General features: G+C 40.9%; 1 protein-coding gene across 5 annotated transcripts in view; it reads left to right on the forward strand.

The window, feature by feature from the left end:
* LOC103466334 (uncharacterized) overlaps positions 1–26,789 on the forward strand; it is a 39,301-nt gene extending 12,512 nt beyond the window's left edge. For 3 of the 5 annotated variants that reach the window (XM_081607926.1, XM_081607924.1, XM_081607927.1), the window contains exons 2-9: positions 8,929–9,246; positions 14,167–14,241; positions 15,442–15,744; positions 17,316–17,433; positions 17,776–18,055; positions 18,135–18,266; positions 20,426–20,538; positions 23,381–26,789. In XM_081607926.1, coding sequence (XP_081464052.1) covers positions 8,967–9,246; positions 14,167–14,241; positions 15,442–15,744; positions 17,316–17,433; positions 17,776–18,055; positions 18,135–18,266; positions 20,426–20,538; positions 23,381–23,393 — 1,314 coding nt within the window. In that variant the 5' untranslated portion in view covers positions 8,929–8,966 and the 3' untranslated portion in view covers positions 23,394–26,789. The remainder of the gene's footprint in view (positions 1–8,928; positions 9,247–14,166; positions 14,242–15,441; positions 15,745–17,315; positions 17,434–17,775; positions 18,056–18,134; positions 18,267–20,425; positions 20,539–23,380) is intronic. The other 2 variants (XR_014087842.1, XM_081607925.1) reach the window with 2 other exon arrangements.
* The last annotated feature ends 880 nt before the right edge of the window (positions 26,790–27,669 follow it).

Consider the following 27,669-nt stretch of genomic DNA (forward strand, 5'->3'; position numbering starts at 1 on the left):
ATATAGGAAGGCTACGGTGCATACAGAAGCTATTGCAATCAGCGTATTAACGGATTTAGATACAGATGTGGTACACACACACACACACAGTCGTGCTTTCATCACTTATGGCGACTTCACATTGACTTCCATTAATTTCTACAGCCTAACCCTTACCTTAACCTTTAAGGTTACAGACCTAACCACTAACCCAAAAACAACAATTTCCCTCATGGGGACCAAGAAAATCTCCCCACAAGGAGCAATGGTTCCCAACCCCACATTGTAGACAGAAATAGGTTCCCATAAGGATATAAAAACCTGGTACACACACACGCACGCAAACACACACACAGACACACACACACGACTGACACCAACACTTGTCTAATCATATTTTTATGCTTCAGCACCAGGCGCCATCACACCGCACCTGTGGAAAGCTGTATCTCCAGTTTTCAGCCTGCTGTTGTTGCTTTTCGCAGCTAACTGTTGCTCTCACAACAGCAACATCAGACTTTTTTTAGTCTGGGAAATTGCTAAGGTGCACACCAGCATTCAAAGAATATTTTTGCACCCTGCTTCGGATCATATTATACGTTGCTCCGAGATGCGAAATGATGAGTTTGGATGGAGGCTGTCAGAAGACGTTAAGGTGAAATGACAGCTCCTCACTTCTGAATTTCTCCTTCTGCAAATTTCCATCCATATTTAATACATAATCTGCTGTAGCCTTACAAGCACCTGGGTCACGTTGGTTTCCACTGGGAACGCATTCACTTTGCCCTGCAAATGGTATCGCCACATTTTGTAGCGTTACGATCATAAAACTGGTAGATTTTATTTAAACCATCAATACAAAATACTGTACCAATTTTAAAAAAACGTGGTTTTCAATTACCTCAAATCTATGACTCGCCTTAATATCTATCCCCCTTTACTGAAGCTAGAATAAAGGTATTGTTTGCTCAAATTGAGCTGTCTGGCTTATTTTTAGTGGGAAAGTGCCAGCCTGAGGACATACCAACCCATAATGGTGGCTGCATCATGATGATGGGATGCATATTATCGAGCAAGAAAGCAAAACTGGTTAGAGTTGAAGGGAAGATCAATAAATCAGCTTGTGGTAGAATAAGACTTCGGGGTCATTGTCTTGCTATGAAGATGAATCTTCTCCTCCTAGCTTAACTTGTAACAATCTCCCCTTTGAAAACTAAACCATGCCTCTGGCAAATTTAGAAAAATTCAAGCAAAGTGGGTGGAGCTTTGTGGCTATATTTATCAATTTTTCAGTCCCTTCTATCAACTTTTTTTCTCCAAACCAACTAATGATAAATCTAGCAACTCTGTTTCTGTGTTGTTGGAGGGTTTTATGACGACAACGCTCCACTGCAGGCAGCCTGTCTGTCCTGAGCTAGCACCGATAGCAGCTGTTAGCTTCTCCTGCTTCCTCAGCACTGCAGCCAGCCTCACACAGTCATCTGTTCAACATCATACCCTCACCAGTAGTCAGAGCAGAAGGGACCCATTCCAGTAAGTGTTCAAATTGCAAATAAATCACACATTTGTTTTATATCTAAAGTGACTAAGTTTCCCTCTCTGGTGAGCTTACCAGAGATCGAAGTCGTGAGACGGTTTTAGGAAAAGTACAAAGCTGAAATAATTTCACAAAAATGTATAAATTTGCATGAAAACATAAAAATAGAACCCTAAATGGCCTATTTAGACAGTTTATCAGCAAAAATAGAGTTGAGTTGGGGTTGAGTTTCACTTTAATCAATATGTAATTTTTAAACTGAGAATAAATTCTTATAATTTTTAATAATAATTTAACTTCAGAAGGTAGTTTCTTACAATATTTTTAATTTAGCAGTTTAGATTATTAAATCAACACATCAGTAGTATCAGATGTTCATCAAAAACTATGTATTTATTATTTAGTATGAAAATCTAACAATGGTGGGAGATTCTGCTGCTGTCATCAGCCAGAGGTCTTCTCTGTGGAGGCCTCACATTTGGTTGTATGTGATTTTTCTAGTTGGAAAAGAGGTGAATTGTGACACCTTTGTCTTGCCATACTCTTCAATTCTTTTCTATTCAGAAGCAAAACATCTGATTTAACTAGAGTAAGATCATTTTTCATTGGCAATGCATGTGATGTGTGTTAAAGACCCAAACGGACACCCTATAATTAGAACTTCCCGTTGTGAAATCCAATTTATGCGCTGCTTTGTTCAGATAAAGTGACCATATAAAAAAGTTTGGGGTTTTAATGAGACATCATGCTAAAAAGCTGGGGGGGAGGTGAATACTTTTACAAGACAATGTAAAAGTATTGCCTTGTAAAAGACTGCCAGATTGTCAGTCTTGTGATTTCTTCACGGAGGACCTTGGTCACATTTGGATTCAACACCTCGGACCATTTGTCAAGTTTCTTGAGAGGGTTTGTTGTTCAGAGAACAAGAGTTCTTGCCAAATGGGATAATTGTGTGGGGGAATTGAGTGTGGAAAAATGCGGAAATTCATTGTATCTCAATTTTATGGGAGTTTCCTGTCAGAACAGTTAATATAAAGGTTTTATTTGTTGTGCGCGTGACAGCAGCAGAATTGCACCTTCCTCTCTGAACAGCTTGTCTGTATGCGTCACATCCCTCCCTCTCACTGCACGCCTTTGTTTGCCAAATTTTCACTTTTCTATTCAAATTTGCAAAGTGCAAATTCCATTACGTTGGCCGCTCCGGCACTGAGCGCCCAATCAGAGGCGAAACAAAGAGGCCGTGTTGCCTCATTAATGTGCAAATTCAATTTCAGACAGGTATTTTGAGAAGCCCACAGAAAGCTCTTGACCTGCATGTTTTCCCTCTTTTCTGAAGCGACAGATTGTTTGTTCCAACGTGGTGAATGTGTTCTGCTGCAATGCGATTAGGAGGGAATGTGCCGCACACAGATAAAGCTATCCCTCCGCCTGGAGCTGCTGAGATGACTGCACTGTCCATCGTATGCATGCTGCGCCCGTGTCTAACGCAATCGCAGCGTGACCGAGGACCAGCAGCGCAGGTACCGCAGGTGTGACCGCAGCCGATTTGACTTTCGCTCTCAAGGTGAGACGGGGGCTTTAGATAGTGAAAGGAAAGTTTACTTATTTACAATTGCTTGCGAAGGTTTTCAGCCCCCTTGAATTTTTTTTCACATTTTGTAAGGCTGCAACCGCAATTATTACTGTGTTTTATTGGTATCTTATGTGATAAACCAACACAAAGTGGTGCCTATTTGCGAAGTATAAGGACAATAATAAAAACATTTAAATAAGGGAGTCTTTCACTGGGGTTACAGAACCAAAACTTTCATCAGACACTGCCATTTTTGCCCTTTCCACTCAAGTTCAGTCACATTAAATGGGGAACATATACGTGAATGGTAATCATGAATATGCTCTGAATTGGACATAGGTTTGGACTTTGACTGGGCCATTCTATTGTAGCTATGGCTAGTCTTTTTCCTGCTGGAAGGTGGAACATCACCCAAGTCTTGAGTCTTTTGCAGCCTCTATCAGGTTTTCTTCCAGGATTGCCTTTTATTTGGTTCCATCTATCTTCACATTAGTTTCCCTGTTGCTGCTGATGAAGAGGATCCCCAAATCATGAAACTTCCAACTTCATCCTAGAGTGAGGCATAGGGTTAGATTTCTCTTATACGTAGTATTTCTCGTCTAATGTAAACTTTTTGGTTTTATCTGACTAGAGACCATTTTTCTGCTCGTTTGCTCAGTTGTTTGGAGTTGTGAAACCCCAACTCCATCGTTGTGTCGCTGGGTAAGACACTTCCCCCACCTTTCCTGTTGGTGGTGGTCAGAGAACCCAGTGACACCAGGGCAGCTATGGCTATGATGGAGCTTACCACCATCAGCGTGTGTGGGAATGCTTCGGGGTCTTCTGGACCAATTACCATTTACCAAAAGTTCAACTATCAAGAGATTCTCATAGCTCAGCTGTGGATCTGTGAAGCTCCTTCAGATTCACCATGGGACTTTTCTTGTTCTCTTATTATTGCCTTTTACTTCACCAGCTTGTAAGCTTAGATGGACGGTCATGTCTTGGTAGGTGTGTCACTCTGATTACATTTTTCAGATAATGGATTGAACTAGGGCTGTTGTAATAGAATACTTTAGAAATCAAAGTACTCTATCGATTATGTTTTCGATTAATCGAGTAACATCTCTCTCTCACTCTTTCTGGGGAAGATACATTTTCCTTGAAGAATTTTAATAATGGAGGCACTCAAGTCATTCGAGGAATCCTTACAGCCCTAGAATGAAGACATTTATAGATTGGCGTGCTGATTTGTAGTCTCTTCTCTGCAGCTTTTTCCCTGTTCTTTGGCCTCTATGATGTATTTTGCTCCCTAATGTTCTCGAACAAACGTCCAAAGTCTTCACAAAATAGATGGACTTATGCAGAGATCAAAATACTCAAATTCTACTACTGAAATACAAAACACCAAAGTTAAGATGCCATGCTGTTCAGAAGCAGTTGGAAAGAGAAATAAAAATTAAGCGGCTTTGCTCTGAACAACGTTTACTTAAGGAGCGGAGCTGATTCCAGCAGAGAGAAGCTTAATTTTCCCATATTGTTTGGGCACGGCTAGATCTAAAATACCCTTCAGGCCTGTACTCTGAACATAATGATTTATTGTAGTCAGAGGATTCAGAAACTCATTACAGGACCTGCTGGGTGCCAGTGAGCAAAAATATAAATAGAAATCACGAGGTTCAGTTAATCCGTGTGAATTAATTTGTTAAAAGACGTTATTCTGTTTGAGAAGCAGCAGTAGATCACTGTTTGGGTTCATCACCTCTGAAAAGTTTGGAGAGTTCTCAATTTCAGAACAAAAATGATCCCAAGTTCAACAAAAAGGGACCATCCTGGATTATATGAACAAGCAAAATTTTCACAAGTAGGACATCCCTGATTTTGTGATGAGTCTTATATCTTACAATGAATTTTATATTCCTAAATCCTATTTGAATCTAACATTCTTTAATAGATTTGCATTTTGAGATGTTCAAAAAGAATATAAAATTCTTAATCCAGAGTGAGCACAGCCAACTTTATCCATGCAGAAAGTCTTCTCTCTTCCACCTTAAAATTGTTTCATTTTTTTTCAATTTATGAAATTTATAAGAGTTAGTCATTGTATGAGCTTAAACCAATTTGCTTGAGCTCCCTTCCCACAAATCTTGCGATGTCACAAGTCTTAAAATGCCACACTAGTCACATTTAATAGCTGCAAGACTGATGCCCTCTCTGAGTCATTAGAGGGGGGAAAGTAGTTGAAAATCTTTATGACTGACACTTCAGTGGAGGAAACTTGAGTGAGAGCTGTAGGGGACGGAAACTCTCTGGAAGATGTGAACTTTCTCCATTGTAACATTTATGAAGTAGAGGATTCGCAACCTGTAGTCGCTTTGTGATGAAGGTGTCTTATCAGCTAGGCTGTGACAATCGCTGTTTTTTAAAAATTATCTTGCAAAAGTGCCTGAAGTGAGGAATAGAAGTGAGCCATTAAATGTGTGCAGCGCAGTTGGTAACAGCTCTATTTAAGGAGCTTCGAATAATACATGTTGCACTATGGGTGTGGTTGTGCTGTTGAAAAAGGTGTTATGGAGTTGATGTGATTTTTTTTTTTACATACCAATTAAACTAACAGAAAAAAATGCATGCAGTATGGGAACAAAACTAAAGGGACTCCTTAAGTGACTGACATGGTTTCTGGCTGAGGAGGAATTTGGGAGAGGCTGTGGAGAAAGGTTGTTGGTTGACCTCAAACTTTAAGTCGGTCTCCATGTCCTCCATGGAGAAGGTGGAGGACTTGGGAGAAGGTAATTCCATTATTATGGGGTATCTGAGTAGTTATTGAAGACTTTCCAATTCTTGTATGTCTAAAGGAAGAGACGCATTCTTGGCACAAAGTGAAGCCTGTTCCAATGTAGGTTGGACTCTACCAGGCAGGCCCCTTGCCACTGGTACTTCTTGAGGTGTTCATAAATAGGATCAAGACATAATCATTGAGAGGAGGATGCCTGGTTTGGGAACCTCAGGATCTCTCTGGTATCCGATCTGGATGCCTCCTGGGCATCTCTCTTTGGAGAAATTACTGGGATGTCCCACTGGGAGGAGAACCCAGTGGGACAATGTGTTGGGATGCCCCAGAATGAGTTGGAGTATATTGCCAAGGAGAGGGATGTGTAGGTTGGTTGGATGGATGGATGGATGGATGGATGGATGGATGGATGGATGGATGGATGGATGGATGGATGGATGGATGGATGGATGGATGGATGGATGGATGGATGGATGGATGGATGGATGGATGGATGGATGGATGGATGGATGGATGGATGGATGGAAGATGGATGGATGGATGGATGGATGGATGGATGGATGCTGCGTTACTCCCAGAAACAGCAGACTTCTTAAAAGAATGAATCCTTCTTCTAATCATACATCCTAGAGAATCTGAGTGATATTCAGTGAGAAGCGTTCAGTCTCTTGATGGCCATTATCTGCCGCTGGCTGTACAAGCAGCTAACCCTCCATCCCTGCTACTGTGCTCCGGCTTTTTATGACTAACTCATTACACCAGCATCAAAGTTTAATGACAAAATAGCCCTGTGTTCATGAAACCTCTCACTTTCCCCTCAGAGGCTGCCTTCTTTGAATTAGCAATATTATGAAAAAAGAGAAATTGGGTCTCTTGAGTATAAAGCATGTACAGGTTTTGCATGTGCATAATAGTCATGCAAATTCAGTGCCTCGCAAATGTATTCACACTCCTTTAGTTCTTTTTTTTTTCATTTTGTAATAACCAGTTTTTCTATTAAAGCCTCCTGAGTTTGCAGAACCTCCTGAGTTTGCAGAACCTTTCACCGCAGTAACACTTGCAAATCTTACGAGGGATGTTTCTTCTAGTTTTGTAAATTTGGAAACTGAAAATGTTCTTGTTCTTGTTTGCAAAATAGCTCAAGTTTAGTCAGAGTGGATGAAGAGTATCTTTAAGAAAGAAACTTTCAGCTCTTGCTACAGATTCTCAATGTGATAGGTCTGGCCAGTACTTTGCTGTACTTATGAAACTGATCTTGTGATTTTGGGTCAGTAGGCTTGTGCATCTTGGAGTTCAAGGATAGACCCATTATGAACCTTACGATGGAAACTGAAACCTCAGCAGCTGCCGCCAAGTCTTTGTGGACAATTTTCTTGACTTATATTTGTAACTTACAGTGTAACAAACCAGATTTTGAGGTTTGCTATCTCAATGACACTTGTGACAACTAATGAAATCCTGGATTGTACCTGAAACCAAACCTTGCAATGTTTTTTTTTTGTTGTTTTTTTTTTTGCTTTTGTAAAGAGTTATTTTCAGAGTGCAGAATAATTTAGAGATGTTAGTAGTAATGGAAACCCGTTTTTTTCTGGTTGAATTTGAAGCAACTTCTTTTGATTTTAGTTCTACGTAACTATTTTAACTGTTTGTGTGCCATGTACGTATTGCAAATTATGCTAAATTTTGAAAATAAATCAGATTTTCAGTGAGTTTCGCTAACTTCAACTGCTATGGTAGCTCTGTCTGACTTCCCCGCTCTTCTGGATATGACCATCCCCCACAGCACGATTCTGCCACCACCATGTCTCACAGGGGAATTTACAGTATTGGTAAGACGTTTTGTAAGACATCCGAAGCTTGGGATATTGTTTCATAAAGTAGCCCACTCTAAACTTCTCCCCACTCTGCACTAGAGTTACATCCAGTCAGGAGGGAGGGAGAGAAATAATTATCTCAAGAAGCGAAAGCATCCCCAGAGTGATGATTACACACCGGTGTGTATGGCTCCTAATTAGGCAGATCTGTAGTTAATACGCCACCCCGTCCCCTGCTGCTCCCTCTTTCCTCTCTGCACATCTCATTCTCCCTCTCTGAGTCCAACTAACCGGCAGTTCTGTGGCACGCAGACACAAATTTGTAACGCCGCGTCTTCATTTAGCCGTGAAACGGACTCGACCTTAAAAGAAGCGCGCTGCCGAGAGGTGAGAGGGAAACGATGGCGGGTCAGCGTGCCTGCGGTGTGAGCAGACTTCTTTGGAGTGATACTGAAAAAGGAGCGTGAGCAATTTCCCTCCCTAAAGAGACCAAACCCCCTGGAGGAGTCTCGGCCAACTGATCGGAAAGGCCTCGATCATCTCCTTATGTCTGTGCAGGCCTCCTTACATCTAGATAAAGCCTCTTTACGTTGCTCTACCTCAGTTTTAACTTTTTTTTTTTTTTTTTTTTACACTTAAGCAGTCATGTTTTTATCAGGCTTTGAAATAAGCAAAGAAAGGATTCTGTAAAGGCTGTGTGAATGTGAGAGTCGCATGTGTCTCATCTGGCCTACTATGAGTGGTAGCTGGTGTTGTTATGGACTTTGAGGTGCATTGCTGAATGGTGAGTCATAGTGATTGCTTCAGCATACTGGCTCACCCACACCCCCTTTTTTTTTTTTTTTAGTATTCTTTGCCGCAATGTGTCAGCTAACTCACTCCACCTACTGGCTGAATATTTGTATTCACAGTGCAGCTCAGTGGCTTTAACTCTACATCCTGATTGTGATGCTGTAAGTTGCTTTTAAGGTGTTGTGATTTTTTTTATTTCTTTTTTTCAAACATTTGCCATTTTTTCCCCCTGTAAAATATGGATCCGCAAGCAGATATTTATGATTCTTTCACAATCTCCAGATGACATAAGTTGAGTAAGAGTTGGTGCGCAAAACAATTTGTGCCACTTGGATCACACAAGATGGTGCTGTTGTTTCAAGCATGGCTGAATCCAAAGAATGACAGAGATGTTTTATTTTTTTCATAGCACATCAACCTCTCCTTTTTATCTCTCTTTCTATTTTCCGCATCCCTCCATCAGATGATCCCAGCGATCTGAAAGCCGCCAGCAGCCCGAACATGGACAACGAGATGACGGCCAAGGAGAGAGGCATCCTGGAGGAGGACAACGAGAAGGAGGAGATGGACCAGGAGCGGTCCCAGGAGGACGAGGGGGAAGAGAGGAAGCTGAGGGAGGAAGAAGGGGAAGGTCTGGAGAAGAGGAGGAAGGAGCAGGAATTGCTGACGGAGGAGCAGGAGCTGGAGGAGCTGAAGGCCCAGGTTCTGCAGCTGCTGCTGGAGCTGGACGAGGCCAGGGAGACGTCCAACAAGCACCAGGAAAGTTTCCATGAGTTGCAAGGTGAGACATCCAGCCTTGATATGGAAACCTTATTTATAAACTCGTCGCTAATCATGCGGAGAACCATAATTCAACTAATCAACACACCGTACAGCGCTTTGGAAAAGTATTAATGCCCTTCAGACAAATACTCTTATCATTGCCACTTTCAGCTTCAAGATTTTCGCACAAGTATTTTATGTGATAGACCACAGGGTGTGATTAGGAGGAAGATGAAATGCTAAATTGGTTTTCAATGCAATGATAATCTCTATCTGTGCAGCTGCAGATCAAGTGGAAGAATCTCTCAGTAGGACTCCACTAATCTGATCTTCATGGAAAACTGATGTATAGAAGCTGTAAAAAACACAATTTTCAGTTTGTCATGTTTGAAACAACTGAAACTTGTGGAAGAAAGTCAGATGTGCTGCACATATGTGGAGGAACACTGATGCCAGGGTTTCCCCCAGTGAATTTTAAGCCTGGCGGGCCACCAGGCTTTACTTGTGCCGCCACCAGGCTTAGCATTGCCTATTTATTTCAGGGTTTTTTTAATGTTTGCATTTTTTTAACACTTTATATTTGGTGTTCAGGTAATTTTCCAATCACACATAATTATCAAGTGATATTTTAAACTGTCAACTTTAAACATTTTTTAACTCAAAAACACGGCGGGCTGCTGGATGAATGACTGCCGAGCCCCCAACCACCAGGCTTAGTAGTTTTTCTGGGGGAAACCTTGGATGCTGTGCAATGGTAACAACTGTTGGTGGCAGCATCATGCTGTGGGGATGTTGATGTTTCTCTAGCAGGGACAGTGAAGCTGTTGATAAGTTAGTAAGATGATGGCTGGAGCAACATGCAGGTGGACACCTGTTGACTTCTGAGAACAGTCGGTGGCTCTGCAATTTATTAAGGGGTGTTTGAGTAAAGGGAGGCAGACTACAAATGCACAACCTACTTTATTATAATACTTTTGTTTGCAATCTGTATCTTTTGTCATTTATCATTTTAATTCCGCTTCACAATTCTGCCTATTATATAAATTTAAAGAACATTTCAGAAATATAGAACTGTATTTTAGATACAAAGAGTATTAGTAAAGAAAGATAAAGGAAAAGAAGAAAGACAGAATGCTGTCTTTCAACTTAAAAAAAGATCTAACCAATAAAATATTTTGAGCAATATTTTCAGTTTATCATTTTTAGCATTCCTTCTAGGTTTATAACTATACTTTATGTATAGTAAAAAAAAAAAAACATCAAAATTTTTTGACTCAGCTTTACTTGAACAAGATGCCTTTCAAAACCAGCAAGCAAAAGCAAACCCCCCCCAAAAATGATATAAAAACCCAGAAAACCCCCCCTGCTCTCTCTCTTCTGAACAGCTGAACTTCCCTTTAAAGATGGATGAGTCTCATTTGAACGCAGTCAGTGACCAGCTCTATTGCTGGTAGACGGGGTGTTGTGTCACACCGTAGAAATGACGGTCTTAACGCTGAGGGAGCCTTGCAGTGAGTTCAGCTCGAAGGCATGAGGCCGCTCTGAGCTCAGCTTGTGTTTATGAGAGTGAGCATAAGAGTTCACCATGAGCTCAGTGGTTTGTCTGGCAGTGGTGGGGGCGGTCCTCCAACAACCGCGCGTCCACTGAGAGAAGCTTCTAGATCAAGTATCCCGGACCACAGTGACAAATGGCTGTGGGTGAGGAACAGCCAGAGACTCTGTGTGGCTCGCAGTGGGAGGATTCAGATGCGTTTTTCTCTAACAGTGTAATCAAGGCTAAGCTAATTAGACAGATTTGGAGACCTTGGTAATTCTGCATGCCTCAGGTCACAAAAGAAATGCTTTTCAGTTTGGAAGATGGAAAGATTGTTGATTATTTTTGGTGTGTTTTATATTTTGGCTTCATCATTTTTTTAAGGCATATTTAAGCACATTGAGGCATGTTAGCAAAAGCTTCAAGGTAGAGTAAATGGTATTTTAATGTCTGTTTTTAAAAAAATGAGTTTTTGCTCTGAATGAATGGTTCCTGTGTTTCACTCCTGACACTTTGTGTTCGCAGATCATAACAGCAGCCATTAAATTTCACAGTAATCTACATAATTAGTGCCTTGAACCATTTCAATTCCCCCCATGCTTTAGCTGAAGCCTTCTATGTTAGTCATTCAAATTTCATTTGGTAAACCGGCACAAAGTGGCGCATAATTGTGGAGGTGATGACAAAGTGATGCCAGTTTTTTAAATAAAAATCGGAAGCGAGCAGCTTGAATTTGTTTGCAGCTACTCTGAGTCGATACTTTGTTGAAGCACAAATCAAATCTAGAAGTTTTTCAAGGTTTCTGTGGATAGTTATTTGGATTTAGTCTGGTTTGAATATTTCGGGTTTTTCTCCTGCTGATAGTAGAATTTCCGCCTCGTGGAGTCTGATGTGCTTCCTTGGCTCTGCAGACAAAAAGCATCCCCTCAGCACAATGCTGTCACCGTCATGCTTCAGCAAGCAGAACTTGGCACAGTTCTCAACAAATTGTGTAAAGTGTTTGCATTTTGTTTTATTCCCTAATCCTGCTTTAAATTTTCATCCTCAACCCGTCTTCTGTGCTCCTTGATCTTCATGAAGCCAACCATTCAGTTATGTTCTCTAACAATTTGTTTAGCTGGATCTCATTTATGCATATCAGCAAAAAAAGAGAAAAGAAAAAGGGCTAGATACAAATTTTAACTTATGCTATGTTTTTTCTTGCTCATATTTTGGCAACATTGCATCATTGCGGTTGTCTGGCTTTAAACCCAGGCCCACTCTGAAGTGTGTTGTCTGCTTTTCTAACTCCTATTGGATGTGACATGATAAAAATTAATGCTAAGTGTCCGTCTTGCAGCTGCGACTATTAAACATTTGAGCCAAGGCTAAAGAGGCTTTGCAGTCCCTCTGAAAGGACACCTGATCACCCAGTGCACGGCTGGTTTAGTACACTTGGTGTTAGATTAAAATACTTTTAGAACTTGGGGAACTGCAGATCATTTTTAATAAAACCCCTAAAATAGACATAGGGGACACTTTCTTCTTTTTTTTTTACAGCATGACTCCGATTGGTTATGTTAGCTGTAGATATTAAGGTACCGTATTTTCCGCACTATATGGCGCACCGGATTATAAGGCACACCTTCAATGAATGGCCTATTTTAAAACTTTTCTCATATATAAGGCGCACCGCATTATAAGGCGCATAGAATAGACGCTACAGTTAGGATTGCCACGTATACAGGATGCGATTTGGTCCGTTCTGTACAAATGTGGATGTGTAATAATAAAGAAATGATCCCCGAGTACTTTATATAGTAGGCTGCCCCAGTCATTGTTTCACTCATAGTGTGGGTGTTGCGATATTGTGCCCAACTGCTTTCTGGGTAACACAGACCATCCGACACGCCGCAGTCTCCGTCTCTCTTCCCTCGCCACCCCCCATGCTTTAAATGTATAGGGGCTGGTCCCTTGGTAACCCTAGTCAAAGCACCCTGGATGAATGTCTAAAGCCACTTTGTTGACATAAAGAATGTCAACAAAACAGTCCGACCCGGGTTGGCGAGGAGAGCCTTCCAGATTGGGCCGGGGCGTGGCCGGATGATGGTCACCCTTCTCCGTTCGCGCACAGCATGTTCGTGGAGAACGTGGTGCTAAATGACCTGCAGACGACCTGATTATCTGGTCGATAGGTAGATAGGCAAGTCAAACTTTATTAACAAACCAGCGTTCTGAAAACTATCCCAGCATGCACCGCGCGCTTCTTCTTCTACGGGCGAAAATGAAGTCGGCGGCTGCTTACTGTAGTTGCTAGACTTGTTGTGGCTCAATATTGGTCCATATATAAGGCGCACCGGATTATAAGGCGCACTGTCAGCTTTTGAGAAAATTGAAGGTTTTTAGGTGCGTCTTACAGTGTGGAAAATACAGTACTCTCCTGGGGCATTTTTCTACCTGTTCAGGATAATAAAACCATATTAAAAAAATAATCTGATCTCACTTAAAAAACAGATCTGCTGCCATAAAACTCTGCCTTCATTTGAAAGAAGAAAGAGGAAGTTTGAACACTGAAACAGTTCAAACCCGTAACTACAGACATCAGTAGGAACTTTGGGAAAGATGTCGGCAAATGAACAATATTGACATGGTTTTGAATTAAAATTTTATTTGATAGAATCGCTGTTGGAAAGTTTAAAACAATAAGTTAGGAAAAATGTCATTTCAAAACATAATTAAGGGTAAATTAAATGAAATAAAATGCGATTAAAAATGAAAGAAAACAAAAGAAAACTCTTAAGCAACATGCAAAACTCAATTCAGTTCTAAGTGGACAGGTCTGGACTTTATGGATGAGACAAACTAAAGAGGAGTTTAAAACTCAACACGCTTGTTAACCATCTAAAAATGGTTGCACTGAATAAGACGTGTGACCTTGGCTGAGGCCAGCAGCAGGGAGGGTTAAAGGCACAGAGACCTGGTAATTCAACACTGCCTGGATTACAATACCGTCATATTTATACAGGTTTGCACTGTCCTGAGGCATTTTGTCCTCTCTGTCTTTCACCCAGTTGCAGCCTGAGCCGTCTGCTGTCTGTCCTCAGCGCTAAAACACCACAACTCTGGTTGAAAACAACATAGCTGGCACAAATTATGCAAGCAGGAACCAAAAGTTAACGAGAAAAAAAAAAAAACTAAAAATAGCAGTGAAATGAGTCTGTGAAAATAGCACCCACAAACAAATCTCATTTTTCTTATTATGAGCTGCTATAACAGGAACACCAACACAGAAATATGCTGAAGGTTTTCACTGTGGCCTCCAGTCATGCATCAGGTTCCAGCAGCTTATAGCGTCTCTCTGTGTGTGTTTTCTTTTCTCTTACTTCTTCACATGCTCTTCATCTCTTCTTTCTCACATGTCCTCAGGTCTGCTGGAGGATGAGCGATTGGCCAGCGCCCATCAGGCCGAGGCCTTCACTCGACAGATCCAGAATCTACAAGGTATCGCCAAAACACAAACCTCAGCAGATAGAATCCTTTAGTTTGTCATGTCACTTTTTCTGGAGTAAGTTTTTAAACTGAGAAGGTTCTTATGCTGCACTCTACCTTATACAGGCTGTACTGTATGTCGCTTTCTCAATTCAACTGAACTGAATAGCCTGAATCATCGGAGCAGCTGTACATAAGCCTGTCGCATAAAGTAATTAACCAATTAATTGCAATGTGAATTAAAATGAGCTCGATCATTTTCATTCTGATTATTAAGTTTTGAAGGGTAATTATGTTTAGAGACTTTGTAATCTACTTTATGGTTGGGCGTGGTTTTTATTAATTGTTTTTGAATCTTGCGTTTGTATAGTAGATTTTTGAAATATTTTTTCAAATATATCCCAGTGTTAAGAGTTCTTTACAAATTTAGGGTTTATTAGCTTGTGAGAGGGCAAACTAACACTATTATGACATTATCAATATATAACTTGAAAATTGTCTCAAATCAACAATATTATTGCTTATTGCAAAAATCACTGGAGCAGCTTGTTGTCCAGCAAAATTTGTTACCATGGTAAACCTCATAACATTTGACTTTCAAACATGAAATGTTTGAAAATGAAAGGCAAAGCTTCAGGGATGATGCTTCTGTAATAATTGGAAAATGTAAAAAAAAACCAAAAACTTACTGTTCAGTTGTCGTATTTGATATTTTTGTATTTGACAGTCAAAAATTATTAAAATAAAACTTCGAAGTGGATAAAGTCTGAAGTACAAATATCTCTGTTAATCTTTCTGAGAACAGGAAAGAAGAAAGAAGAGCCAATTTTACAGATTTAATATAGATAATAATAATAATTATAATAATATATTTCACTTATAATTCTCTTGATATCTTTAGATCTCAAATGACGTATAAATATCTAAGTTATACGTCCGACAGTGTATTTTCTCTTCCTGTAATTACTAAACAATCTGAACTTTATCTTGAAAAATCTATAAGAAGGTTACATTGAGTTACATCAGCTCTGCATTCTGCAAGCACACACCACCCACACAGAAACACAGAGACCCACAGTAGCAATAGCTCAGGTGAGATCACACACACACACACACGCATACACACACACACACACACTCAGGTTGACAGCACAGCCTCTCCCACACACGCCTTCCATAAAGAAGCACTAACATCTCCCCGCTCTACCCCAGCCCAGCTGCGCTCTGTGCAGGAGGAGATGAACAGTTTGGAGGAGGAGAAGGAGAGCGAGCTGGCCGAGGCCCAGGAGGAGCTACGCGTGGCCCAGGAGGAGGTGCTCCTGCTCCAGCAAGCGGCGGAGGAGGCCGCCGCCGAGCGCGAGAACGACATCGCGTCACTGCAGGAGGAGCTGTGCCGCCGGCGGGCCGAGCTGCAGCGCCTGACCGAGGAGACCCAGGAGTATGAGCTGGAGATCACGACGCTGAGGGCGGAGATCAGCATGAAGAGCCAGCGGCGGGAGGCCGAGAGGAGAGAGGGTGAGGACACGAGGAGGAATCGGTGCGGTGCAGAAAGAGGAAAAGATAAAAAACACAAATATTGCTTACAAATGGACCTGGTGTCAGTGAGAGACAGAGTGAAAGACAGACTTTTAAAATCAAATGTATCCTATTCTCTAAAAACCACAAAGAATCTCTGATGAGCCATCAAGTAAACACAAGTGTTTGGGTAGTCCTCCCTTACATCATGTTAGCATCCTGCTGTCAATTACATTAATCAGGTTTAGGCTTCTATAAATAAGACATCATACAGATGTGATTGCAAATTGTCGGGAAGGGGAGTGGAGCATGTGTGTCGTTTGAATACCAGGAACATGAAGTCATGACAGGGAGGGACACGCGAGTTCACCGCTGGGTTCAGCAGCTGAGCCAGAGGAAGGGGATCTCACGCTTTTCTTTGATTGTTTTTTTTTTTTTTTCAGTGAAAGAAAAAAATCAGCCCAACTTTATGTTCATGCACACAGAGGACATGGCGAACACGCGGTAGGACGCGCTCTGGCTGGATGATGAAACCAAATCTAAACTTCTGGCTTACATGCCGTTACTTTGTGTGGAAGAAAACTAACAGGATACATCACCCTTAAAAAGATCCTGCTCACGCAGCCCCAGCAGTTCCAGAAACATAATCGTGGGTTTGCACGCTGTTGCAGTGCTGTCGGTTTGCACTTCGTCTGCAGGTTTTCACTGAGTTTCAGCCATTTTGAAAAGGAGAACTGGCCAAAAATTCAGTTTGTTGATGCCAAAAGCTGGTAAATACCCTAAAACACTTTTTGGTGTAATTCTCTTGAATGGGTCATTTTTTATTAAGCAGAGATGATAAAACATGATTAGCTGTGGCTACGGAGGAAGACATAAATAACACAACTGACACTGAATCTCTACCTGTTTCTGTTTACATACAAGTCATGGTTAGTGTTGCAGCACAGCTGTCTGCTGCAGGATGGTAGAAGAAAATCCCTCATTCAGTTCTTTGGAGGTTTTGGGATAGTTTTGGATCAATCATCAAATAAATAGTTTCTTTATGTAGCAATTTTTATACAAATTGAGCACAAATTAGATTAAGATTAAAAGAAAAACACCATTCCATACTAAACCACACTGCACTATACCATTTCATACCTCTCTAAACCGTACTATGCCTTACTGCATCATGCTGTACAATACCATACTGTACCATTTTGTACCATATAATACTGCACTATACTGTACCGTAACATACCATACAATACCATACCGCATTATACTGTACCGTACCGTACAACATGGTACCATACCTACTACATAACACATTAGTCAGACCAAAATTCAATAACATAATCATAGGAAGCAGTACAAGGAAATTTTGGTGTGTATTTCATTAACAAATTTTCCTGAAGCCTCCCAAGTACAATCTGTGCACCAGTTAGCAGTGTATGAGAAAAATGAGGCATTTCTCTGAACACTAAGGCATGCGTAGTCTATTAATAGGCTTCGATGATATCAGTATGTTTTTTTCATGAGCAAAATGTGAGCCCTTCTGTCTCCTGACCTTTTGCCGTCGTCTCTTTTAGGTGATGTGGACCTTCTAAAGGAGGAGTGCCGTATGCTGCGGGAGGAGTGTCAGACCCTGAAGGAAAATAACAGGGGGCTCACGGAGAAGCTGCAGCTGCTGCAGAGACAGAGAACATGGTGAGAGGTCAATGGCTGCTCAATCACGAGCTGTCCTCGTTTCATCAGCTGGTGGGGATACCCTCTGGAATACTACCCCGAGGCGAGGCGCTGCCATGTGTCCTGTAAAAAAATACCTCCCACCTGTTTATTTACCGCAGCTCGTTTGGAATACCACAGAACTGCCTTGTTGCTTAAATGTGCTGCACAAATAAACCTAACTTGATGATGCATAAATACTGAAATGATGTTATTAGTTGATGTGCAATTGGAAACAACTGAGATTTAAACGCCACCATTTAGTGTTTGAACAAATTCTCCCAAGCAAATGAGAAATGGCGTTTTGAATCACTTTCTCCACAGCTCCAGCGTCTATCTGTCACTCAAAGAGGAGGATGCGGTGGAGGGCGAAGAAGAGGTGAAGGAGGGCGAGGTTGGTCCGCGCGAGGTCACGACCGGGAGTTACATGACCATGACCCAGTCTGAGAACTGTCGCCTGGTGGATGCCTCCATTCAGAAGAACATCTCTTTCGACGGGAAGCCGGTGACGCCGACAAGCTGGAACGGCGGGATCGGGGAGATCTTCTCGCTGAGAGACCAGCTGAAACAGGCCGAGGAGAAGGCCTCGCAGGTTCAGAGAGAGGTATTGTATGGACCAGAGGCTGGACATAAAATACAAAGAAAAGGCTTGGATCTTTTTTTTTCTTCCCCCCCTCCCCAAGTGTGACGGTCTGAAGATGGAGCTGCAGGAGCTGCAGATTCTGTACGACAGCAGTCAGAGGGAGAGGGCAGAGCTGGAGGAGGAGCTGCAGCGCTGCAAGGCGGAGCTGCAGAAGCTGTCAGGGGGTTCTCAGGTGAGGAGTGACCAGATGTCACTGTCAAAATGGGGAAAACACGAATTACAAATTAGTGTTAGGTGTGTATTATGTTTTTCAGTGGTACCTATACTCATTTCTTTTTTGATTTTACATATTACAACTAAAAACTTCAGTGTATTTTATTGGTATTTTATGTGAGAGATCGACAAGATTGTGAAGTGGAAGGATAAGAATTCTTGGATTTTAATGATTTCTGAAAACTGTGTTTTTATTCATCACTGCTGAGTCAATATTTGACAGAACCATCTTTTGCTGCGGTGATGGCTCGTTTTTGTAACTTTTTGAGGCAATTTACGACATTGGTGTCGAGTAGAGCATAGTTTGACTTTACAAATATTAACTATTTTATGTTGGACTGTCGCATGAAATCCCAATAAAATTTGTGAAAACATTCCAGGGGTATGAATATCCTTATAAGACAACACGCAGTGCTATTCTGAACAAATGCAAGTTAAAAATATTAGCATTTACTTTATGAGATGCATGTACTCTAAACTAGTTTTCAAACCAGGCATTTTCTGCATAATGAAAGAAATGCTTTTTTTCTCTGCAGCTACAACTAACGCATAGCACTCACATTACACCTGGTTGTGTCCTGTGTGTGTTGCCCACTTTTTATGTGTCCCATACTGTGGAGATACATGTTCTGATATGAACTGATCTGGCCTGTCGGCTCATATCAGCATTTGCTTTCCTCTTTGGGCCGGTGTCTGTGTCCTGACCTCTCTGTGACCATGGTGCTTACTGTTGATGGACAAAAACACAACCAAATAAAAATAAGAATGGGGGAAAAAAAGATTATGGATGACTAAATAAATTTTGATTAGCAAAATATTTTTGAATTTTTTAAAAATTCTATTTCCCACAGTTATTACTTAAAATATATGTATATATAACTCAAATGCAGTCTAATTTCCATAATAACTTGTTTTAAGATTTTTCAGAAGGCGGGGATGCTGAGCTTTCCATAACAAAAAGTTTGTAGTTCACTGATGTTACAAACCTACAAACCGATGCCCGATTTTTCTTTTATACTCTTGAACAAAGACAGAAAAATAAATTATTTCTATTTTTTATTATAGTTTAATAGAAATAAATGTTATTCCATGATGAAACTTTGTTATTTCCTTTAAAAACATTTACCTTTCAGTCCAAAAATTCACATTTTTATACAATTTTATACAACCGGAGCTAGTGTGCGAGGCTGAGAGGTTCCGGCTAGAAATAATCTGCCTCACCTCGATGCGTGGTTCAAATTGAGCCGAAAGGAAAACTAATTACTTAAGCTCATTCTGCTATTTGGTCATGTTTACTAGATGGGGATGCTGAAGTTTAAAGAAACGAGTCATATCGGTCATGAAACAGTTTAATCTCTGATCAAACGGTGACCACAATGACCAACCAAAAGCGGTTTGCCTTTTGAGAGAGGAGAAATCTTTTTATGTCTGCAAACTACAGACTAAGCTCTATGTGGCTCAGCAAGCTTACAACAAAAAAATGAACAACCAAACACACGTTTCCTTTCCATTTCTTGCTTATGATATTTATTTATCTTCTAAATCTGGGACCAATTAGGTAAAAACTGAATCCATCAGCGCTCAAAGACAAAACAAAAACAGGCCAAAAAACAAAGGCTCATGTTTTGTCTTCAGCAGCAGTGAAGCGGTGTGTCTGCGTCGTGTCAAGCTGTCTGCCCGCGCCTGTCTCTGACGCTGTCCTTGATCTCTGAATGTCCATGACCCCTCAGCCTGTCAGACGGCAAATTAGCAGCATAACGAGGGTAGAGAGAATGAAACGCCTCCAAACTGTCCCCCTCGCATTATTTCGTCTTTCTGTTTCTGGGCCACTCAAACCATCACACGCTTGACAACGAATGCCGCGCAAATCCTGAGCACACATTCTCATCTTGACTTAATGCTTATGCCCTCATAAAGTGTCTCTGCTTTATGGGACGTTTAAATTGCTCCATCGCTGTCCTTCCCCATGCAAATCCCAGCATTAGACCATGTCTCATTTTTTTGTGTGTGCGTTTGTTCTGGAGTGTGTATTATTTATTTTGTTTCTATCAGTTCATCCATTCGTTCACCCCCGTCACCTCCATGGTCCTTGTGTTTTGTTTTCTGTTCCCTCCTCAGAGATTCATCCATCCATCTGAGCACCCTGTTCTCTCCATCCCCTTCGTAGGAATGATTATAATTGTGGCTGTGGTCTGGTGCTGGTTGTCGGAGCTGGCGTCCCAGAGAGCAAGGTATGGCAGGAGCTCATCTCTACCTGATGCATTGTTTTGTTTTGTTAGTTGTTTTTTTTTTGCTAATCTGGACATTCCTAACAAAACATCACCTGATGCTTCATAGAAAATCTTCCAGTAGTGTCAAGCAAACTAGCTAAGTACCTAATTAAGTAAAGAAATGACTAAATTGTGGCAAAAAAAACAAGAGGAAGATACTAATCTTTAAGCAAAAAGTTTGAAAACAGTTTTACGAAAATGAGACAAATCACTTTTGCAAATTGTATTTATTTGCTAAATATACAAGCTTATGGCTGTCTGCAGTTAACCGTTGTTGCCCTGATCTTGGGAAGCTCAAGCTTTGGCGTCCTCAGACATTTTCCAACCAGGATTTCTTGAAACTGAATCCATCTTGATTCCAGGTGATGTGGGCACTATTCCTTTAAGTTTAACCTTAAAAACTAAAATTCAAGGCCTTTGCCAACTCGTTGTGTCCTCCATTCCCCTGCTTGTGTCAGGAAATAATCTTTGTTATTATTATTATTATTATTATTATTATTATTATTATTATTATTAGTCAAATGCTACATCTATTTAATTAATTAAAACACCTTGTTACAAACAATTCACAGTGGTGGTGGAATAATTTTAGGTGCAACTGATTAATAACTTCACTCCGTTTTTTGTCAACTTTTACAGATTATTGAAAGACTGTGATTTGAATTTGTTAGTTTTATGATGCAAGCTCAACATGACAGGACGGATGGGCAGTTTGACAAATCAGAACTACAAGCCCTCTAAATTGCAAAATGCCTTTTTGAGTTTTAGATCAGAAGTGTCAAAAATGATGATATTATGAATCACAACAAGGGTTTGTAATCGCTGTTATTTTGATCGTTTTAACTGTTGCACGATGCAACAGGAGCTTTTATTGTATGCGGTATAAGTGCCGTCATCTTTGAGGCGCATTTGCGTCGTCTCCAGTTACAAACATGACCTCGAAAACATTTATTTTGTGTTTAAGTGAAAAAATGGCATCAAATAAAGACTGTAAGAGGGCTGCGGGTGTGCCTCATAAACTATAAACTGTGCATTACTCTCTTCAGCAAAGATCTAGAGACTTCATGGTGCATCAAAGTTCACCAAATAGACAAGATAAACATTTAAATATCCATATGAATAGATTCAAACAAATGCTCATAATTGTTCTTATTTATTTTATTATAATATCTATTTTTTATGCAGTTTCTAATCAGTCAGGCAACGATGTAAACGTGACTTAATATTTAGAACTGAGATGTAATTACTTTCATTAAGGATTTTGATACTGTTAAATGCAAACTTTGTAAATCCCAGTCTATCGCTCTTGCAATTTTTTTTTATAAATAGGCTAAATAAAAGGCTCTTTTACTTTTTATTTTAAAATGTTTTACACCTTTAAGAAAGACAGAAAAGCAGTGTGGGTCACTCTATTGGCAATGTTTCATGATGCACTTACTGACACAAACCGTTAAATGTCCAGGTTTGGACAGGCTGGATGAATTTGGCTCTCATGTCGTAGAGTCCAGGTCATGTGTGGTGGGTTTGGGTCATTTTTCTCTATGAACCACCTAGCCATTGTAACCTGACCTCTATTCAACTCAGTTAAGAGCTGAGGAAGACGTCTGAGCAGTTTCTGTCAGCGAGTGTGCGACGACGCGGCCCAGGCTACACTTATCTCAGCTAACGCCGAGCTAAAAACATCTGGACGCTCGGAGTTGTGAACACCACGTTGTGTCATGTTTATTCAGTGTGTACGCAAGCAGAGGGTGGGTTCAGATCCTCACCACAACCAGTGGAGTCTGATGTGCCTGGATTTGCCTCGGTGTTTGTGATCTATTTGAAAATGTGATGACCTGCAGGATTTAGAGTTCCTGTCTGTTCCTAAACAAATAATTTTTGCGACTGTTTCTTTTCCAAGGTGCAAAAAAAAATCCTTTGAATCAAAAACATGATTTTGGTGAACAAATCTGAATTTTCTCCAGAATTAACATGCTCAGATATATACACCTTCTGAACAGTTTGGTCCCTTTCAGAGTTGGGCCTGCATGAATGAAGTGGTTCATTTATGCCATCTTGTACGGACCTGCCTTTGCGTAGTGGTTCAGAAATGATCGATGACCCGCAGACCAAGTAAACAAAACATGACCAAAAATCAACACGTTTAAGTTTGACCGTAATTTGCAGCTGCTGTCTGCAGAAAGGTTTTACGGTTAGTAGACGTAAAGTTTGAGTCAGCTGTCTGTGCTGGCAAGAGGAAGAGTCAAAGTCACTGTATCCACTGTCGGGTTTGGTGGTGGCAGCATCATGGTGTGGGCTCTGATACGAGTCGTACTGGCATGCTCCGTAATGCGGATGCAAAAATGAAGAAGCAGGAAGAAGTTTCAAAGTGTGAAGATCTGACAAATGTTTTGTTTTGTCTCTAACTCTTAGCCCAACTAGAAGCTGGCTGAAACTTGCACACAATTTGCTTGTTCCAACAGGACAATGATTGCCAAAACCAAATAATAAAAAAAAAAAACTGGGTTTAGAACAGATAAAGCAGGCGAACATGAAGCTTCTGAATAGGCCCAAACCTCAGCTCTGTTGAAAATGTATGGGCTTTATTTACAATCTGGATCTAAGCCAAAAAAACATCCATCCAGGATAATGTTAGAGTTTTTTTTTCTTTCTTTTTTTCACTCAGTTAAAGCCAAACATTTAACTTTACATTCAGATGGATCGCCGGCTTTTTTTTCTTTTTTTTTTACCAGAACGAAGGTGAACTCAAAACGTCTTCAAATGTCCTAATGCTTTCTCTCTGTCTGTCTGTCTGTCCCCTCAGGGGAGTGAGGTAGGTTGGAACTCCATTGTGACTCTCTCCGCAGCCACAGCCCTGCTACTGGCTATGGCCGGCTTGTTGAGAGCTCTCGTCCGGTGCTGATTGGATGGGACGGACGTCCGCTTCGGACCAGCCTGCGTTCTCGCCACCTAAGCCGACTGAACTGAAATCACTTCTTTGCAACACGTGAAAACGTGGGAAGTTTGTTCTCCAGCCAGATGGTACACGAAAACACGGACTGGGAACGACGGGCTCGGTCTAAGCGCCGCGGCCCGAAACGAGAAGTAATCCGTTCAATAGACGTACGCTTGTGTCGTGACAGTCCTCTGTGAATATGATCTTCTCTTTTAATGTGTGACATGTTCGCTCTTATTATTCCCTAGTTAGGATGTAATTAATTTGTAAAGTTGACTAACTTAATTTTATGTTTCTTCTTGTGTTAGGTAGGTGTTTCTGATAACAATGAACATAATCCTCTGTCTGTAAGTTTGAACAAAGCGAGCTTAAAACGTGACATCCAGTCGGTTTACACTCCTGTGTTTATAAATCGCTTCTTTTCATCGTAAAACTCCAATAACGATCCTCTTATGGATGAAGTCCTCTTTCACCTTTCACTCTTAATCGTGTAACAAAGCGCTCTGACTTGAGTTCTCGCACTTCGAACTTTCTGCATCAAACTCCTACAGTGAGATTCTCTGAAGTCTTTATCTTTCCTCACCAAACATTTCACCGGCTTTCCGAAGAAACTAGAAGTAAAAGGTCTAATTGATGAAGAATGGGATCAAATAGTTAATTTATTTCAGTAGTTTAGATGAAAAATGGGGAAAATTCAGGGGTTTTAGAGATTAATTACACACAGAGGAATTTGTTTGATGTCTCTTTGTCTGTTGATTTTGATGATTATGGCTTACAGCTGATGAAAACCCAAAATTCTGTTTATTTGAAAACTTGAATATTGCTTTAGTCTCATAAACGGCTTTTAGTGCAGAAAAGTCGACCTGCTAAATACTACGCCCAGGTGCTATCCAGGGCTTCTTGTGCATGAATTGCCTCTTCATGGATTCACTCTGGGCTTTTGGTCAGGCCAGCTTGCTGACCAGTCCTGGTCATTAAATCAGCTACTGATTTGGCAGTGAGGGGAGGAAATCTGCGTCTCCATAAAGCTTGTCAACAGAAAGGAGAACGAGCCGCTCCAATTTTTTCTTGTAGACATCGGTGCCAGTTTTGGACTTTTTTAAACCAACAGACGACACGCTTCCCAAACTACCAGAATATCTGGAAACTTTACACTTGAGCATCTTGGATTCAGTTCCTCGTCACTCTGCCAAATTTAAAGGAACTTTTAGCGCCACAATTTTTCATTCCACTCAACTTTCCATCAGTGAACTTGCATAGAGCACTCTGTGAGCTTCTGTCTGCTGAACAACTCTGTAATCTTCCCCGTTATTTTCAGTATTTCTGAATTGAAATGGTATTTTCATTGGTTTTATGTAATCTGCTAATATTCTCAGAACCTGAATTTGGGTTTGCAGCAGCTGTAAGCCATAATATGATGATATTCTAATTTATTGAGACACACCTGTACATTTCAGTTTCATGTTAAAAAAAAATTATATAAAATTAAAATTATATAAAAATTATATATATATATATAATTTTTACTCTGTCAGGCTTTGTTGGCTAAATGTTTGGGAAACCTCCTCAGCTTTTCAAAGGTACACAGTTAGAAAAGGATTACTGCCAGTTTCAAAGTGTGAAGATCTGACAAATGTTTTGTTTTGAGGATCTATTAGAAGTTTAGAATAGGACGTGATTTGTGTCTGAATCTTGTACATAGGAGATCATAAAACCTATCTAATCATCATCTACTGTTGACTTCTGTATGTAATCAAAGGACATTGTTTACATTTGTGAAATGTTCCTATTTTTTTGGTGACAATCGCTTCGGACTCAGAGCATGCTAGAAACGCATAGAAGCACAAAACTATATTTATGTCGTTTATGGTTCCTTTCTATTTCCTGTAAATAGAGGCGACATGCAGTACTATGGGAGAGAGTTCTTTCTTAAATCCATTTGTACTAGCTTTGTAGAAAGTTACTTCTATTTTAAAGAGCATTGTATATTTGATAGCCAAACTCTAAGCTATGTAAATGTTTATATATGGTATCGTTGGTCCAGACGTCTTTCTTAAAAACCCCCGTCGCATGCCGTTAGCCAACATGAAACTTTCCCCCTTTTTTTTTTCTTCTGAATTTCAGACACTTTTATTGTCAAACAGAGTTTTAATGAGCTTTATCTGCCTTCAGTGAGATTTTATGAAGTAGACGCGTGCCACAGGACTGCAGCTGCCACTACTTGACCCACTTGTAACACGAACCGAAGTCCTATTAAACATTGCATTATGTTCAGCGCCTTGCAAAAGCAATCGTTCGCTCCGAATGTCTCCACGTTTTGTCACTTTACAAACTACAAACCGCATTTTATCCCTTTGGCGTTTTATGTGACGGGCCGACGCAAAGGACTGCGGGGAGTGGAAAGAAAACGTTCAGTCAGATTGAATGGAGAACATTCGTGTTCAATTCTTTCCACAGACTCACAATTCCATTTATACTTTAACTAGACCATTCTAAAAAAAAAATGGTTTAAATAATTTCCTTGTACCTCCAGCTGTACGTGTGTGGCCACGGCCTTTCGCTGATTTCCCTCCATAAATCTGCAAGAGGCTGAAGAAAAATACTCCCCACAGCATCATACTTCCTCTACCATGTCTCAAAGTGGCGCTGGTGCATTCAGGGTGACCTGCAGTGTTGGTTTTCTGCCACACGCTGTTTTTGCTTGTTGGTGAAAAAGTTCTGTTCTGCGCTCGTTTTGTTTTGTAACCTGCTCTCCTGTTTGTTCACGAACGAACCTCTGGGGCCTTCACAGAACAGCTGGATCCATAATGAGCTCAAGTCCCACAGGTGGAGGCATTCACGTAATAGGAGACTCTTTGAATCGGTTCCCCTGGGTTTTTATTTTGGGGTAACAGAGTAAAATGGGCTGAAGACAAGCGCGTGCATCCTTTTTATTGCATGTCACACTTATGAGAAACTTTACGTCGGTCTTACCCAGTCCCCAGGAAGATCCTTAAAAGTCTGTGTTTTGAAATAAAACAAAAATGTGAAAAACAGATCAACTGGTACAAAAACGCCTCTGCCGGGCAATTTAGTCTGTACTTTTATTTTATTTTAGGAGTTCTTACTATTGTTTGCAAAGTGTCCATGTTGCACAGTGTTTCCAAGCTTGCCGCTTTTGCATATTTATTGCGTTGTTTGTCTTCAATATATATATATATATAGTCGTGGCTATTTTGTTACCCGGAGGTCTATTTTGCACTGCGAAAGAGTCGAGAAAATAAATATATCCAACCCACATGATGTCTGAGGGGCTCTTTCTTTCCCGGGTGGCTGACCTCACCGACCGTCATGCTCACGAGGTTTAAGGTGTCCTGGAGTCCCATTCATGAAAAACATTCAGCAGGAGCAGGAGGCGTCCCTCTGAGGGCTTCGCGTTACACTCGGGGTGTACCAATATTAATAACCGTCACTCCGCAGACGTGACACGGTCTCACAGCCGCAGTTTGGACGCAGGCAGGCGGCGGGGAAGTGGCGTGTAAACGTCGCTGACGACGAGGCCTCCGAACCGCAAGGCGCTGCCGCACTGACTGCACACAGCTCATGGGTTTGCTGAGATTAGGGGAATCTAATTATCCAAAAGTACCCTGGATGTGCAGCTTTGTGTAAAAAGCTAGCCTAGGTTTAAAGTAAATTAGTTTCTCCCCCAAGTCTGCCAAACCTCCCCTAGGATTCTGAATCAGATTCCTGTCTCATTCTGTGTCAGAGTTGCAGCTAAAGGATTAAAAAGTGTCTTAATGGGCTAATCAAATAGCCTATGGCCCTGGGCCTATCTGCACAGCAAATTCACCCCAAATCCCTTTTTAAATAATTAATACAGTCAACTGACAGGCAAACAGGGGAAAAGCTAATTAAAAAAAGGTGCGAGGCAGATAGTGGAAAAGCCACGGGCGAGCTTTAAAGATAAAACGTCAAAAGGCCAGATCAACAGATGAAGCTCAGCGATTTATTTATTTATTTGCTGTATTTTCATCACTTTTTGACAATTAAAAAAAAAAAAACCTAGATAATGAATGAACTGAGCTTTAGACCATTCTGAACACTTAGCTCCAGCAGAAGAGCTGGAACCACATTGAGACGCATTTTATGAACATGGGGGTGGAAAAGTCTTGCAATTT

The sequence above is a fragment of the Poecilia reticulata genome, chromosome 6 (assembly GCF_904066995.2).
Source record: "Poecilia reticulata chromosome 6, P_reticulata-male-v2, whole genome shotgun sequence".
NCBI lineage: Eukaryota > Metazoa > Chordata > Actinopteri > Cyprinodontiformes > Poeciliidae > Poecilia > Poecilia reticulata.